Source organism: Sturnus vulgaris, chromosome 7 (assembly GCF_052056855.1).
Source record: "Sturnus vulgaris isolate bStuVul1 chromosome 7, bStuVul1.hap1, whole genome shotgun sequence".
NCBI classification, from domain to species: Eukaryota; Metazoa; Chordata; class Aves; order Passeriformes; family Sturnidae; genus Sturnus; species Sturnus vulgaris.
In genome coordinates this window covers 36,623,196-36,636,485 of record NC_142249.1, presented here as the reverse complement: position 1 = coordinate 36,636,485, position 13,290 = coordinate 36,623,196, and the positions used below count along the sequence as shown (strand labels likewise).

At 39.5% G+C, this 13,290-nt stretch overlaps 1 protein-coding gene across 1 annotated transcript in view; it reads left to right on the top strand.

Moving 5' to 3' along the window:
* LOC106849921 (von Willebrand factor D and EGF domain-containing protein-like) overlaps positions 1 to 13,290 on the top strand; it is a 187,942-nt gene that overhangs the window by 117,014 nt on the left and 57,638 nt on the right. Inside the window, exons 23-24 of the mRNA XM_088168290.1 lie at positions 4,199 to 4,294; positions 5,430 to 5,525. Of these exons, the coding sequence (XP_088024416.1) occupies positions 4,199 to 4,294; positions 5,430 to 5,525 (192 nt within the window). The remainder of the gene's footprint in view (positions 1 to 4,198; positions 4,295 to 5,429; positions 5,526 to 13,290) is intronic.

The following is a 13,290-nucleotide window of genomic DNA, read 5'->3' as shown; positions in this document are numbered from 1 at the left end:
TCTCCTTCTAGTGAGAAAAGATGTAATGAGGTCCTTTTGTCTAAAGGTTAAATTTTAACTTGCTTAGGTTAAACTGGGAAAGTTTTTGTCTGATAATCTACAGAAGCAGTGGAAGTCTGGGGAACATGTTTGTCTGTTTCTAATCACTGTATCTGGTCAGCACATACAGCTGGTTAATAGTGTGGCCCTTCAGTAGAATCAATTCTAGTATCCACAGCCCAGCAAAGTATGTCCAGTGCTTAACTTTGCCTCCAGTCCCTTCTGGCTTTGCATATCAGGGATATTTTGCCTAATACTGATTATGTTTTAGAAGGAATGTTGCTGTAGATCAGTGGGAACAAAGACAGGCAGCAGAAGTCACTGGAGCTGTGGGTGTCCATGGCTGGTGCTACTTACACCAGGAGAACAGGCTTCACTCCAAACACAACATTTCAGGTGTTGGGTGGTTTTAGTCATCTCCAGAAATGTTTATTTTGCAGGCAACTCCTCGTTTTGGCTGACAAAGCAGAAGGTCTGACTACCTTAAAGATTTTAGGGCTGAAGAGTTTGGTATGGAGCTTCATGGAGGTTGATAAGAAGAGTTGCAAGAAGCACTTTCACTGGGTCAAGTGAGCCTAGAGGGGATAAGCTATGAAAAGGGTCACAGGAAATTTTAAGTGATTGCAAGGTCAAAATGCATTAAAGCCATCAAAGAGAAATGGCTGCAGCATTAAACAGAAAAGTCAGCAAGTTGTGAATGCCTTTCAGCACGTGGGAGGACTGTGCACATTTTATGTGATGTTCTGTGCAACACCTGTGTTTTATCTTAGCACCTGCAGCTGCTTGTTACCTTATCAAAATCGCCCCTCATCTGAAATAGAGCACAGAACCACGCTGCTTCTTCACCCTGCATTATCACCTTCAGCATAGGCTTACCTTATCTAACCCGGCAGTTCAGGGAAAGAGAACATCATGGAAGTGGTTCTGAGCTGTAAATGCTGGCCTTACAGAACTGTGGGACATTACAGACTCGAGTATGTGGAATTCTGAATGATGAAGGATTTAGTGATACTCACTGACTGCCAGCAAACTTGCACCCAGGACCTGTGGATAGCACAGGACTCTCCCTGCTCCCAGTGACATATCCCAGCTAACTGCAACAAAGGGAAGACACAGATGTGTTTATATCCATGGCATTAGGACTTGTCCTCAAGAGAGATGGAAAACTTATCAAACCACTGCTGTCTCTGGGTCAAGATGCCAGGGCTTTCTTAAGAGGAGGGCAAAAAAAAATTAGTCTTTTCAAAGTCATGCTAGCACCTGGGAGGATTGCAATAATTTGATTTGCTCTCCTAGTGTCTGATAATTTATTTAGTTTTCCTTTGAGAGGCTCTAACATTTTTGTTTGCTATTTTGAAATTGGAACTCCTCCATAGAGGCCTAGAAGTGGGACTGGAAAGGACCCGAACTAGTTATCATTAACAAATGTTGAAGCCTGCCTGATGGGTACTGAGATGGGGCTGTATTTAAGAAAGTTAAAAAAAGGGAGGACAAGGTGGAGGTGTCAGGAAGGAAAAGGGGAGAGACAGCTCTGCATTCATTCACCTAAAGGCGCTTGTGAATTCCTTGGCAAAAAGGAGGGCAGGCAGGCAGAAGGCTCCTCCTGTTCAGAACAGGTTTGATACTGACTTGAGCCCTTAGCTCACTTTGAATTGAACTCCTTTGGATTTATCACTGAAGTCAGAGATGCCATAATGAAGGCAGTTCATGCTTTATTTTCATAGCTACTTGGTCGTTTGTAATGTAACTGAACAAAAAAAGGGAGAAATGGAAAGCTGAAAGTCAACTTTGAACTTATATGTTTTATTCAAATCAAGACTGGACCTCACCTGTCGCTGAAACCTTTACTGAATTACTAATTTGACTCCCTGCAACTGAGTCTGCTGTCAGTACAAAAAAAATTTAAAACCAACAGGAATGTAATTGCTTGTATAAGGTTAAAAATATATGGGAAATGTAAGCAATAAAAGAAAGAAAAAAAGGTGAAATATCCATCTGAACAAGTGCTACTGCCCTCATTACCTTTTCTTGATTTTATTTTCCCAGAGGTGGTGGGAAGATATTGTCCAAGTTTCATATGATCTCAAAACGAAACCTATAGTTGGTTCATGAATATCAAAAAGCACAAAGTAATTTTAAATCTAGAACCAAACTTTATAGTTTGGGATCATCTTTTCTAAATTCTGAATGTCTGAGCTGTTTTATAATTGAAATATTAAGTCAAATATAACACAATGCAAGATTGTGGATCAAAAATCTCTTATTGGAGATGGGAGATCAAAGGGGAGAGAAAAAGAAAGAGGGAAAATAATACATCAAATTATTTCAGAGTTATGGATGCCATGACCCCTTGAACTCATCTAGGTTTCAACCAGTGGTTGCAGCATTTTTTTAATAGCTCAGCAAGAACTGTAGATCCCTGCCAGCCTTAGTAAGGAGAGGCCAAGATTACAGCATGGATCAGGAGAGGTGGAGAAAGAAGGAAATGGAGGATGACAGTTTGAGGGCTGGGGTCCAAGCAGCCCCGATAATCATGGCCATGTGTGCCCTGCCTAAGGGCAGGTCACCATGCTGAGGGATCCAGGAGGATTGGCACAGCATCAAATGCAAATGCAGCAGCCAAGCAAGAGCAGCAGTACAGCTCTAAAAGCTGCCAGTGCAGCAGCATGTGGACTGAAGGGAGAGACCAGCACACAAAGTGCCACAGAAGCAATATTTCACTACAGCAGAGGAATCATTAGGGAACCTAAATCTACCTACTTAAAAATGCCTGATCATCCCTGAGAGAGGAACAAAAGGTTACTCTCCCATCAAATAAAAATTGCTGCATTGCACGCCACCTTTTAGTAATCATCCCTATTTTGAGGCTCTTTTCAGGATTCCACCTCCTACAGTAGAGGTCTGCAGGGGACTGTGGCCATTCACATCCTGTGTGCAGTAACAACTCGACAGTCAGGATTGCAGCATTGGCATTCCCGTTCTGTCCGTGCTGCTGGTGTGCTAAAAGGCAGCACAACCTGGAGGCTGATGGAGGCACTGCTGTGTTTTAGCTGTCAGCCCCTCGAGCCCCCAGCTCCCTGTGTCCCACAGGCAGGGAGGAATGACACGGATTACCAGGCATGGGAAGGAGTCACTGGCAGTTCCACTGTGCCTATAAAGCTCTGAACATGGCAGGAGCCTCCGGGCACAAATGTGTTCTCACACCTCCACTGCCAAACTCCTCCTGACTTGGCTCTCCTACCCCAGTCCAGCCACTTGCTGTGTTACATGGCTTTTTGTACTCCACCCAATTATCCAATGCCTCCTTCCATGTAAAATGCAAATCATTCCCACTCCCACCATGCTGGCACTGCCATGTTTCTGAATTACCCCCTGCCTCTGATGGGTGCTTCCTACACTTACCTTAACAGGAAAGGAGAGACAGGAAAGGAGGAATTCAGGTACCTGCCTATGGCATCTCCCTACATCAAAGAAGGTTGGGATTGCAGATGTGTGACTTCCCAGAAATGTGAGATTTTAATTCTAGGTATTCTAAAACAACTCTGATAAATATAGTTTAATCAGAGACACAAAAACTAGCTATTCTATTTTTAATGAAATCAACATAAAACCCATCTGGCTTCTTGTGTTTGTAAGAACAACTCAGCTCTCACATCTTATTTGTATAAAAGAATAAAGTAAAAAGGTAAGCACTTCAACAAGTAATGGTTCAAAAGTGCAGTGGAAGAATAGATCTTTAGGATTTATGCTTGGTTGAATGCAAAATCATACCCAAAACTGTGTGAAAACAATCTATTCTCATCAAGGCTTTTCTTATCCATCTGAGAACATGAAGGAGGAATTTTCCCATACGGAAGGGAAAGCTCTAACAGTCTTTGACTGTCCACTTGCTTTTCTGAGAATCTTTGTAATCAGCCTGTCTGCTCTGTCTGGTGAGGCAGCTCTTACCAGAGCTTCCACCAAAGAGTTTCCACACATTGCACAGCATTTCCCATAAGGATTTATGGGACCTATTAAGCCTCTGTGTTCTCATTTCCAAATCACTTTTCTGTTTTTTAATTACAAACCAACTAACCTTCTGCAAGGAAGCAAGGGAGCCTCCACTAAAATCTTCCCTCATTCCCAGCTCCCACCTTCTTCCTTTGTTGTGTTCCTGCAGGTGTCTGTGATCCCATGTGCATGAATGGGGGGAAATGTGTCCACCCCAATGTCTGTGACTGCCCATCTGGCTGGAGGGGAAAACACTGCAACAAACGTAAGCACCTTCACTCCCATCAAAGTTTATATTAATTAGTCCAGTCGACACCAATTTGCAATCTTTTAATACTAAAAACCAACACAGAATCTGTTTTGCTGCTTCAGCAGTTTGAAGAAATAACAGTTTTAAGTACAGGTAATACAAAATGCTATAAACACCTGATCTTGCAGGGAAGAAAAAGCTGTGTGGGGGAACCCTGGTTCTGCTTCATGCAGCTCTGTTATACATCTTGTTATGGAAATTCATTTTTATAGTATTAAACTTGAAGCATTGATTTTATGTTTTAACAGCTTCACATATTTTGTTACATTCTGCAGAGAAATGTCATGTATTTCAAAGTACAGAACTATCTAAAGTCTGCTATAAAGCTTTCCAAACTGACGTACTCTCAAGGTCATTGGTGCATAATTTGGAGAATGACGTGTTCTTACTCTGTAACTCTGACTACAGTTACATAAAAATGTAATTAAAGAAAAACCTCTCACCCTAAAATATTTTCAAGGAATATTTTTCCATACATGGCTATTCATTACCATGAAGTTGACAGATAAACTGAATAAATTTATAATCAAGATGACATACTGTATGTAAACCAGATTAAAATATTGGCTTTTTACCCTTTGGGTCCTGCTAGTAAATATGATTTCAGAACCAGTGGCTTGAATTTATAATATTAATAATTTATTCAGAAATGCCGAAGGAAGGAAGTGTCTCTCATAGATATACACCAGACTATGCACTCACTCTTTCAGGATTTCTGAACAAAAAAATATATGCATTAAACATATTGCATATATTGCATATTGCAAATATGAAAATATTTGTTTTTTACATGGAATATGTAGTAGGCATACAACATGCATGAATGTATCATAGAGAGATTATTCTTAGCTGATGATGAGCTAAGCATGAGAAATGCCAAGTCTCCCAATAGACAGTTATCAAGGATAAATTTCTTAAGAAGAAAATATCAAAGAATCCTGCAAACTGATGATGTGATGAACAGAACACACCCATTCCTTTGGAAGTCAGCCATATGGAATAAAGCCCAGCAGGTCACCTCTCAGAGAGCTCTTGAACACACAGCTACATCATGTACATCCTCTCACCTGTTCTGTGTCAACCTGTTCAGCTGTCTGCCTGCAGAAGTGTCTCAATGGAGGGGAGTGTGTCGGTCCCAACATCTGTGAGTGCTCTGGAGGATGGGTGGGGATGCTGTGCCAGACCCGTAAGTGCTCCCTTCATTACTGCAGCTTTGTAACCAGAGTTTTACACATTGCACTTTCTGCTGCCTGTATATTGTGTTAGGTTTATGCCTGAACTCAATCATCTTAAAGGTCTTTTCCAACCTAAAAGATTCCATGATTCCATTACGTGTAAAAGTCAACCATAACGTGGTTAGCACCTAAATTCTTCCTTTTATTTATCAGAACTGTCCTATGCTGCCAGTAAAACTGGTACTTTCAATGACATTTCTAGACTCAACATAAGAGGCCTGACTCATCTTTTTCTCACATGGATGCTGACATCAAGCTGTCAGACAAAATAAGTACTTTTTAAATTAAATCATTTGAAATACAATGTAAAAAAGAGAGGTCAAGGAGAAAAGGAAATGGAGTACCCATTCTCTGTACCCAAGTGGCATTAAGCACAGAAATTCTGTGTGTCTGCTAACCTTAGAGCCTGACCCTGTAAATTCTACTTGCTCAGACTGACCAGGGTGGCTGGAAATATTTGCATTTGAGGGGATTGGAAGACCTGGAATGGGAAGAGATCTGTTATTGCCAATTACATCCAGGGTCACTTCAGTTTGTCTGCCATTAGCTTTACAGCAAAAGGCTATGAGGAAAATATCAAGGCATTATCCCCTGTAAAGGGCATTATCTCCTTTATCTTCCTTCCCCCTCGCACTCATGGAGCATAATTACTTATGGAAATCTTCTGTCATCTAACTCCCAATGGCTGTGTAATTGTTTCTTTGTGCCAGCTGTCTTCTAGTTCAAACATGGGAATGTTTAGAGTTATTGATGGCATATTCTTGACTCAGTATATAAAATAAATAAACAAATCGTGCTTGCTCCTGTGAAAGGCAAGTAAGACTAACATTAACAATTTCTGCTGTTCTATGCAGGCACACAAGCCAGGTAATTTTTTATAGATTTATCTAACCTTTGAAACTTTGCTCCAAATCCCTTCATTTGCTAGTCATTCTGGTTTTACTACTTCTTCCCATAGTGGGAGGTTAAATCTACCTTTTTTTGTACAAAAGGGTCTGGATGAAACTCCCAGGTCCCATAGCAACCCCAATTTTCTGTTTTTTTAAAGAGAAAGAGAGAAGACTATTGTCAGAGAGCAGATGGTGAGGTCTTACAATGTTGCTCCAGGGTATTCACAGCGAGGCAGGGGCGAAGCAGGGGAACAGGAAAGTCTTCATCCTCACAGATGTTAGGTATAAGTTTTGCATAGAAGTGTAACCCTGAAAGTAAGTCGTGTTTCATGTTTTAATGGGAGGCTATTCCCTCAAACCCCAGGCTCAATGAAACAAATGTATTTATCTTCTAAACATGAAAAGCCTCCTGAATGCCCCCCTTGCTCACCTTCTCCTCAGCTCTGGCAGAGCTGCTCCAGCTGCAGCAGCACTGAGGGCTCAAACCAACCCCTGGTTACTCTTTTTGTTGCTCTTGTTCTGCTTTGGCCTCTGTCCCATGTCCCAGCAGCACAGGGACACTGGGCCAAGCCCACAGGCTCTGCCAGAACCCCTGAGCTTCTGGCGAGGAGATCTTGAGTTCATCACTGCCCTCCCCTGTGCAAAACTGCTTTGTCACATTTAAGCTCCTGAGGTTTCCCTGAGCTCAGCACCCCCGTCTTGTTTCATGTGTATTCCCAAATTCTGTGTTCCACTGTAGTATCAGCAAGGCTGAATTCAACCTAGATTTGCACCACTTTAACTACAGAATTTGGCCATTAAACTCAACAACAGAGCAAAACATTCACATTGTAAGATAAGAAAGTAGTTGCTATGACATATTTTTCATTAGATGAAAATATTTCATATTTATTTATTCCATGACATTAAATTAAATCAAAACTACAGTTCTTATACTATATTTGAATATATTAACTCATACTCTGTATTAATTCTATATTTTATATGATTAATCTCAATTGTTTCCATTTTGTTAATCTCAACAGTTTCCATTTCATAATGCAAATATTGTACGTCAATCTACAAGTAAAAATTCAGTGGATAGGTTTTTTCAACAATCACTCTGTATTCCAGACTCCATTAGGGCAGGATTGTTTCTCGGGTGCTTTTTCAAAGCTAGGAGATTATTAGATAATCCCAGCTTCATTCTTTGTTTTCAGCCCATGAATTCTCCACTGCCCCTATTGGGATGGTGGTGATGGAAATGCAGATGCAGGTCTCATCTACAACCCTGAACATCATTTTTTCCTCACTGACTTCCTAACACATTAAGGAGAGTGACTAAACCACAGGATACACAGAGACTTCCCCTACTATTTTCTGGACATTTCCCACATGGAACAGACTGTTGAGATAGCCAGATTTAGTTCTTAAGCCAACAAAATGGACAATGGACAAATACTAAGGAGTCATCTTGGACATCTACTTGTACATCTACTTTTTGATTTATCTTTCATAAGAAGTCACAGATCACCTCCATCTGTTCAGTTTCTAACTCACAGAGGCCTGAGCCCACATGGACCATTGAAGAAGATGTTTGGAGGAGCAGCTGCCACAATAATTCCTTTCTAAATTCTTTCTTCAGCTTCTACTAAATGAGAAAAGGCAAAACATTCTCTACATTTAGGTTTCTAGTAATTTAACTATTTACAACCTCAAATACTGATGTCTCAGATTTTCTTGTCATCTTTCACCAGGAACAAAGAACACAGATCTCTTATCACAAGTGATAACCCAAAAGGCTTCAACCTTTCAGCAGATAAACCCAACGACAGTATCCTAGAATAGATTTTCCATTCTCCTGCAATGAAGATTGGAAATGTCCATGGCAAAATAATTTTATGTCTAAAATATCTTGAAAATGCCTCAGAGAGCTAGAATGGGCTGTAATATCAGAGGGGTCCACTGTATGTTAAGGAGCTTATAACTAATTTAGAACAGCTCTGCTACATTTTGGAGATGCAATCACACAGGAAAAACTCTGCCTCCTTTGCAATGATGCACAATGAAATTGCATGTCCATGTCATGCAGTGAATTATGATTTCTTAATGCTACAATCAGTTAAACTCACAATGACTTTTCTGAGACATCTGTGCAGGAAAGTTTATTTACAGTTTCACCAGGCCCTGGCTGCAACTAGAGAACCTGGCAAGAGCAAAAGAGACTTTCAGTAGACATTGATAATGGATAAAACACAATAGTCCTCCTTTATCAGACTGCAAATAAAGAGGTCAGTCAAAAGAGTAGTTTTCTTCCCCACTCATCTGTAACCGAACAGAATGGCTTCTGAAAGAGAATCGATAAAATAGGTCATTTGTCCCAACAAATAAGGTGTATGGGGAAATACACACGTTATCCTTGATAAATACCTCTGACTTTGAGGGGCATAGTTTAAGGAATAATGGTCAATTTTCAGACTGTACTGCAAATGTAGGGAAATAGCCTTTTGGAAGAACAGGTTAAAAAAAGTAATTTGAAATATTCAGCATGTCTCAAGTATAGAAAAGAGCAGCTTTATAGATGAGGGTTCTTCCATTAGAAGCTTTTTTGTCTAATTCTCTTTTTAGCTATCATGGCTGCAAAAATATCCAAAAACTTGCCTTTCTGAAAAGAGAGAAATGGTATCCCAGGGTCACCATGTTTTCCCATCAGTGATTTCTTTCTTATTCCATATTAGTCACCCCGTTTAAATCTCCATGCCTGTGGCTTCCCCTTGCCTCCTGTGCTGGTACCTCACATCTCTTTTTTTCTTGAGCTCAGAAGGAAACATTAGGCCAAAGAAATGAACATCTGGCAGCATAATCTGATCACCTTGACAGATACACCCAAAACACAACCCAGCAAAATCAGAAGGATTCTGGCCAGAGCTACAGGTCTGTTGTTTAAGGCTCTGAATGCAGGATCAAGGTATAATTCTAATAATTAATTGTAAAGTATAAGAAGGTTATAGTTGTGAAGGATGTTCATCATTAAAATTCATGCTGCTGTCTTCTGTTCTAATATTATTGAACTCATACTGGCTCCTCATTGCCCTTCAGAATAATCTCTCTTTATTTGCATGTTATAAGTGTCAAGCTTATGGCCTTATAATTTCCTCAATATTCTTCCCATTCTTTCTCTCTGCCTTGAACAACATGCTAGGCAGGATTTCTTCAAGCTTTCCTCTGTAACCCTTCCAAACCTTAAAAAAAAAGCAAATAATTTTGAAAATAATGTTGTTCGCATGCAAATTATAGCTCTGTTCTTTTAATATGCAGGGATAAAACTCTTTCTGTAATTGGCATTTATTGATTATAATTTTAACATAAGCTTAGCTTGTTAAATGACTTTGCTGAATCTGTACAGGATAATGCATACATAGCTGGTGTCATTTTTAGTGTTTAGTGGCTTAGCATCCCTTGTAAATACATTTATGAAATATTCATTTGAACTTCAGCTCTGTTATTATCCTCTGTGATGTCAATTCCAATTTTCCTCCAAAAATTTTTTTAACTTTTCTCCTAACTGAGCTCATGTTTTTCTGAGTACTACAGAAAGAAGCTGGGGGGTGAACAGGAAGAGATAGAAAGGAGGAAAAGGATGAAAAAAGGAGGAAATATTCTCCCTTTTTAAAATTTATTTGCATCTACTGAGAATCAGGGAAACCACAGACAGAAAACAAATCCCAGTACCTCATCTAATGCCCATGTGTACCACAGCACCCCCAGATGCTATAGAGAGCTGCAGAAAATCCACTTCTCTTTGCATTACCTGTTCCTATTTTATCCTCTACCAAGATGAACGGAAAATCAGCTTCCATTTGTGTCCAGCCCATATTCATATAAAAAAAATAATAGGAATATACACAATTCTTTCTCTAATAATATTGTCACACACAGTTCTCTCTCTTCCTGCTTTCCATAGAGTAGAACAAAACTTTCTTGGGCACAAGGAGCCTTTTCTGCTGCCAATGCAATCCCTGTTGGGAAATGGTTTTGTTCCAGTGAGCAAAACTCTTAAGAATTTTCCAATTGTCCTTTCAAGGTTCATGGAGGAGCTGGAATAGCACTCCAGACATGATAAAATCCCTGCTCTAGATTGAGTGCAATTTCACTCGTCCTCTGCCCCCTCCACACCCAAAATTCAAACTTTCCCTTGCCCTCTCAGAAAAAGGAGAAATTCTGAAGTTTGCAGCTCATTACTCTGTATCTTACGGATATTTTTGCAACAGACACCCAACAAAACCAAGTTGCCTCCTTAAAATTTTATCTTTTAAAAGTGGCAGGACTATATCAACCAGCTCATAGACCAGGAAGGCAAGTTCCTGGCTCCAGGTCACTGGAGTCCTACAGCAAAAAGCCACTGACACAGCTGGCTGTTCCAAAGGGACACCTGGAGGTCACCAGCACATGCAGGTCTGTGGGTGTTCTTACTCTGGACATGGTCTGGGGCAGTGGTTTTGACACAGAATGAGCTCTAACTACCTGATTATAAAAATACTCTTTTTGCCAAGCTGGTTGCAGTCTCTGTCCTCTTTAAGGAGTGTAGGGTAGCAGTAAGTCTGGTTCTTTGCTTCTCTGCCCCATAGCTGGGAAGTTTGCTATAGATATTTAGGTTTTAACATGCCTCACTCTGTCAAAACCTCAGCCTCCTCACTGGCATAATAACCTGACAGAACAAACCCAATACAGATTCCAGGTGGTGTGAAACATGATGCCATTGGCCTGCCAAGGTCATTATAACAATTATTATGACTCTGAGAATCACTTTTGGATGGCTTAAGATCCCACAGTGTGTTTCCTAAAGAAGATTGCTCTGGTCTATCTCTGAAACTTCAGATCTCAACACAAAGACCTTGCACGAACTTATATCTGTGTCAGAATCAGGATCTAAGTGCAACAAATTGAAATTGTGGAATTTGATCCTTCAGCCCTTTAATTTTTTCAAGTTGATTTTCTGTAGGAAAAAGAAAAATTATCATAGGAATACAGCAAATCCATTCAAATCTGATGGAACATCCTGCTCCATCATGAAGGAGATTGGTGACAGACTGTTTTATTTTAAGCTATTTTAATGATATATGGTTGGCAATTTCCTATACTCCTCTGCCACACAAGAAAATGTAAGAAACCACTTGTTGAGTCTGACCAGTTTTTAAGGCATCTGACCAGTTTTTAAGGCATTTAGTTTGCCTATAACTGGAGTACAATATTCTGGCAATATTTATAGAAGGTTTAGCTCATGAGATCTAATTAAAATACTGTGATGTGTGCTCTTCTTGAATTGGTGCCCTCTGAATTGGCTGTTCTTTTTCCTCTATGCCAAAACAATGTCATAACAATGGAAACTGCTAATGAGGATGAAAAACCAGCTGAAATTTGACTAATTGCTTTTTTCTCTCTTAAAAAGTAATAGAACACTGATTCCTTTATTAACAGAATATCTTCAAATTGATGGGTCTTTATAAATGCAGTGGCATTCTAGATAAAACATTTCTCTGATTTTTTTCCTTGGGATAAGTAGTCAATTTCTGATTCTCTATGACCAGGAAATCACATTTTCTTATTTGGTTTCTAGAGGTATAAAGTGTGAAGTTCACTAAATTCTCCCATTTATTTATTTATTGTGATAGCATCACTTTTGGGAGTACATATTTAACATATTATTTTCATCTCGGCTCGAGGTTAGCTCTTTTAACAGCTGTTATTTATTTTAATTAGAACAAAAGAAAATCAATTTTGGCACAAATTTTGCCCAACCATCAATGTCCAGAATGTATCCTGGCTTTCAAAATTAGGCCTTGTACTGATCCATTTCCAGCTGAGCTAAGATCATTACTGTGTCAGTCTTCTCTTTCCCCCATCATTGGAAAAAAAAAAGGAAAAACTAAAAATTGTAAACATAGGAGAAACAGAGGCATGAGAAGCCTATGCCAAACCATCTTTAATTTTCAATAATTCTAAATATTCACATCCTGATTACAAGACTTAGAATAAGTGCATTTCTAAAGAACTTTAGCTCTCATTTGTAGCACTTTGTGAGCAAAAACAATTTGGAAGCAGATGCATCAGACCAAATGTCTGTGCTTGCAGAAGTGGCTGTGCTGGTTCAGCATGTGAGAAGGTGAGCCCCAAACCCACTGATCCTTATGGTAACAACAAAAATAACCCAAAGTAACTGAAATAGCTTACAGGTAAATGAATAAAGCCTTGTTAACCTTATGGAAGCTGTAAATAAGGTTATAGAATATTTAAAGGAAATTTAATGACTGCTCAGCTGCAAGCTCGACCTGTATTCAAGTTTTAGATATTTTTATCCCTTTTTTATTCCTTACCCTCAATAAGACATGTCTGACTACCAGAATGGTTTGCAAGGCTATAGAACATCTGGCCATCACACCAGTGCAAGTCTTCGAGTCCAGTTCATGCCCTGCATCACCACTGAGACAAAACAATTTGGTTTTTTTTCAGCCACAGTCATTGCCCATACCACACACACTATTCCAGTCAGATGTCCTGGCTGGCCCAATCTCAGGAGGCTGCCCCATCATTTACCTGTACTGGAAGGCCAGGGGCAAAAATCAATGTATTTTCATTTCAATTACATACCATACTAAGAGAAATCATGAAACTCTACTTTAGATAGTCAATTTTTTTAATGATAATTAGAATTTAATATCACAATTAAAGTTCTGCATAGATTTTTTTAACAAGCACATTCTCCTACTAAACTACAGCTCCTACAGCAACATGAAATTATCTGATGTAGATAAGGTGAGTAAATGATGTAATTTTCTATATATTAAAA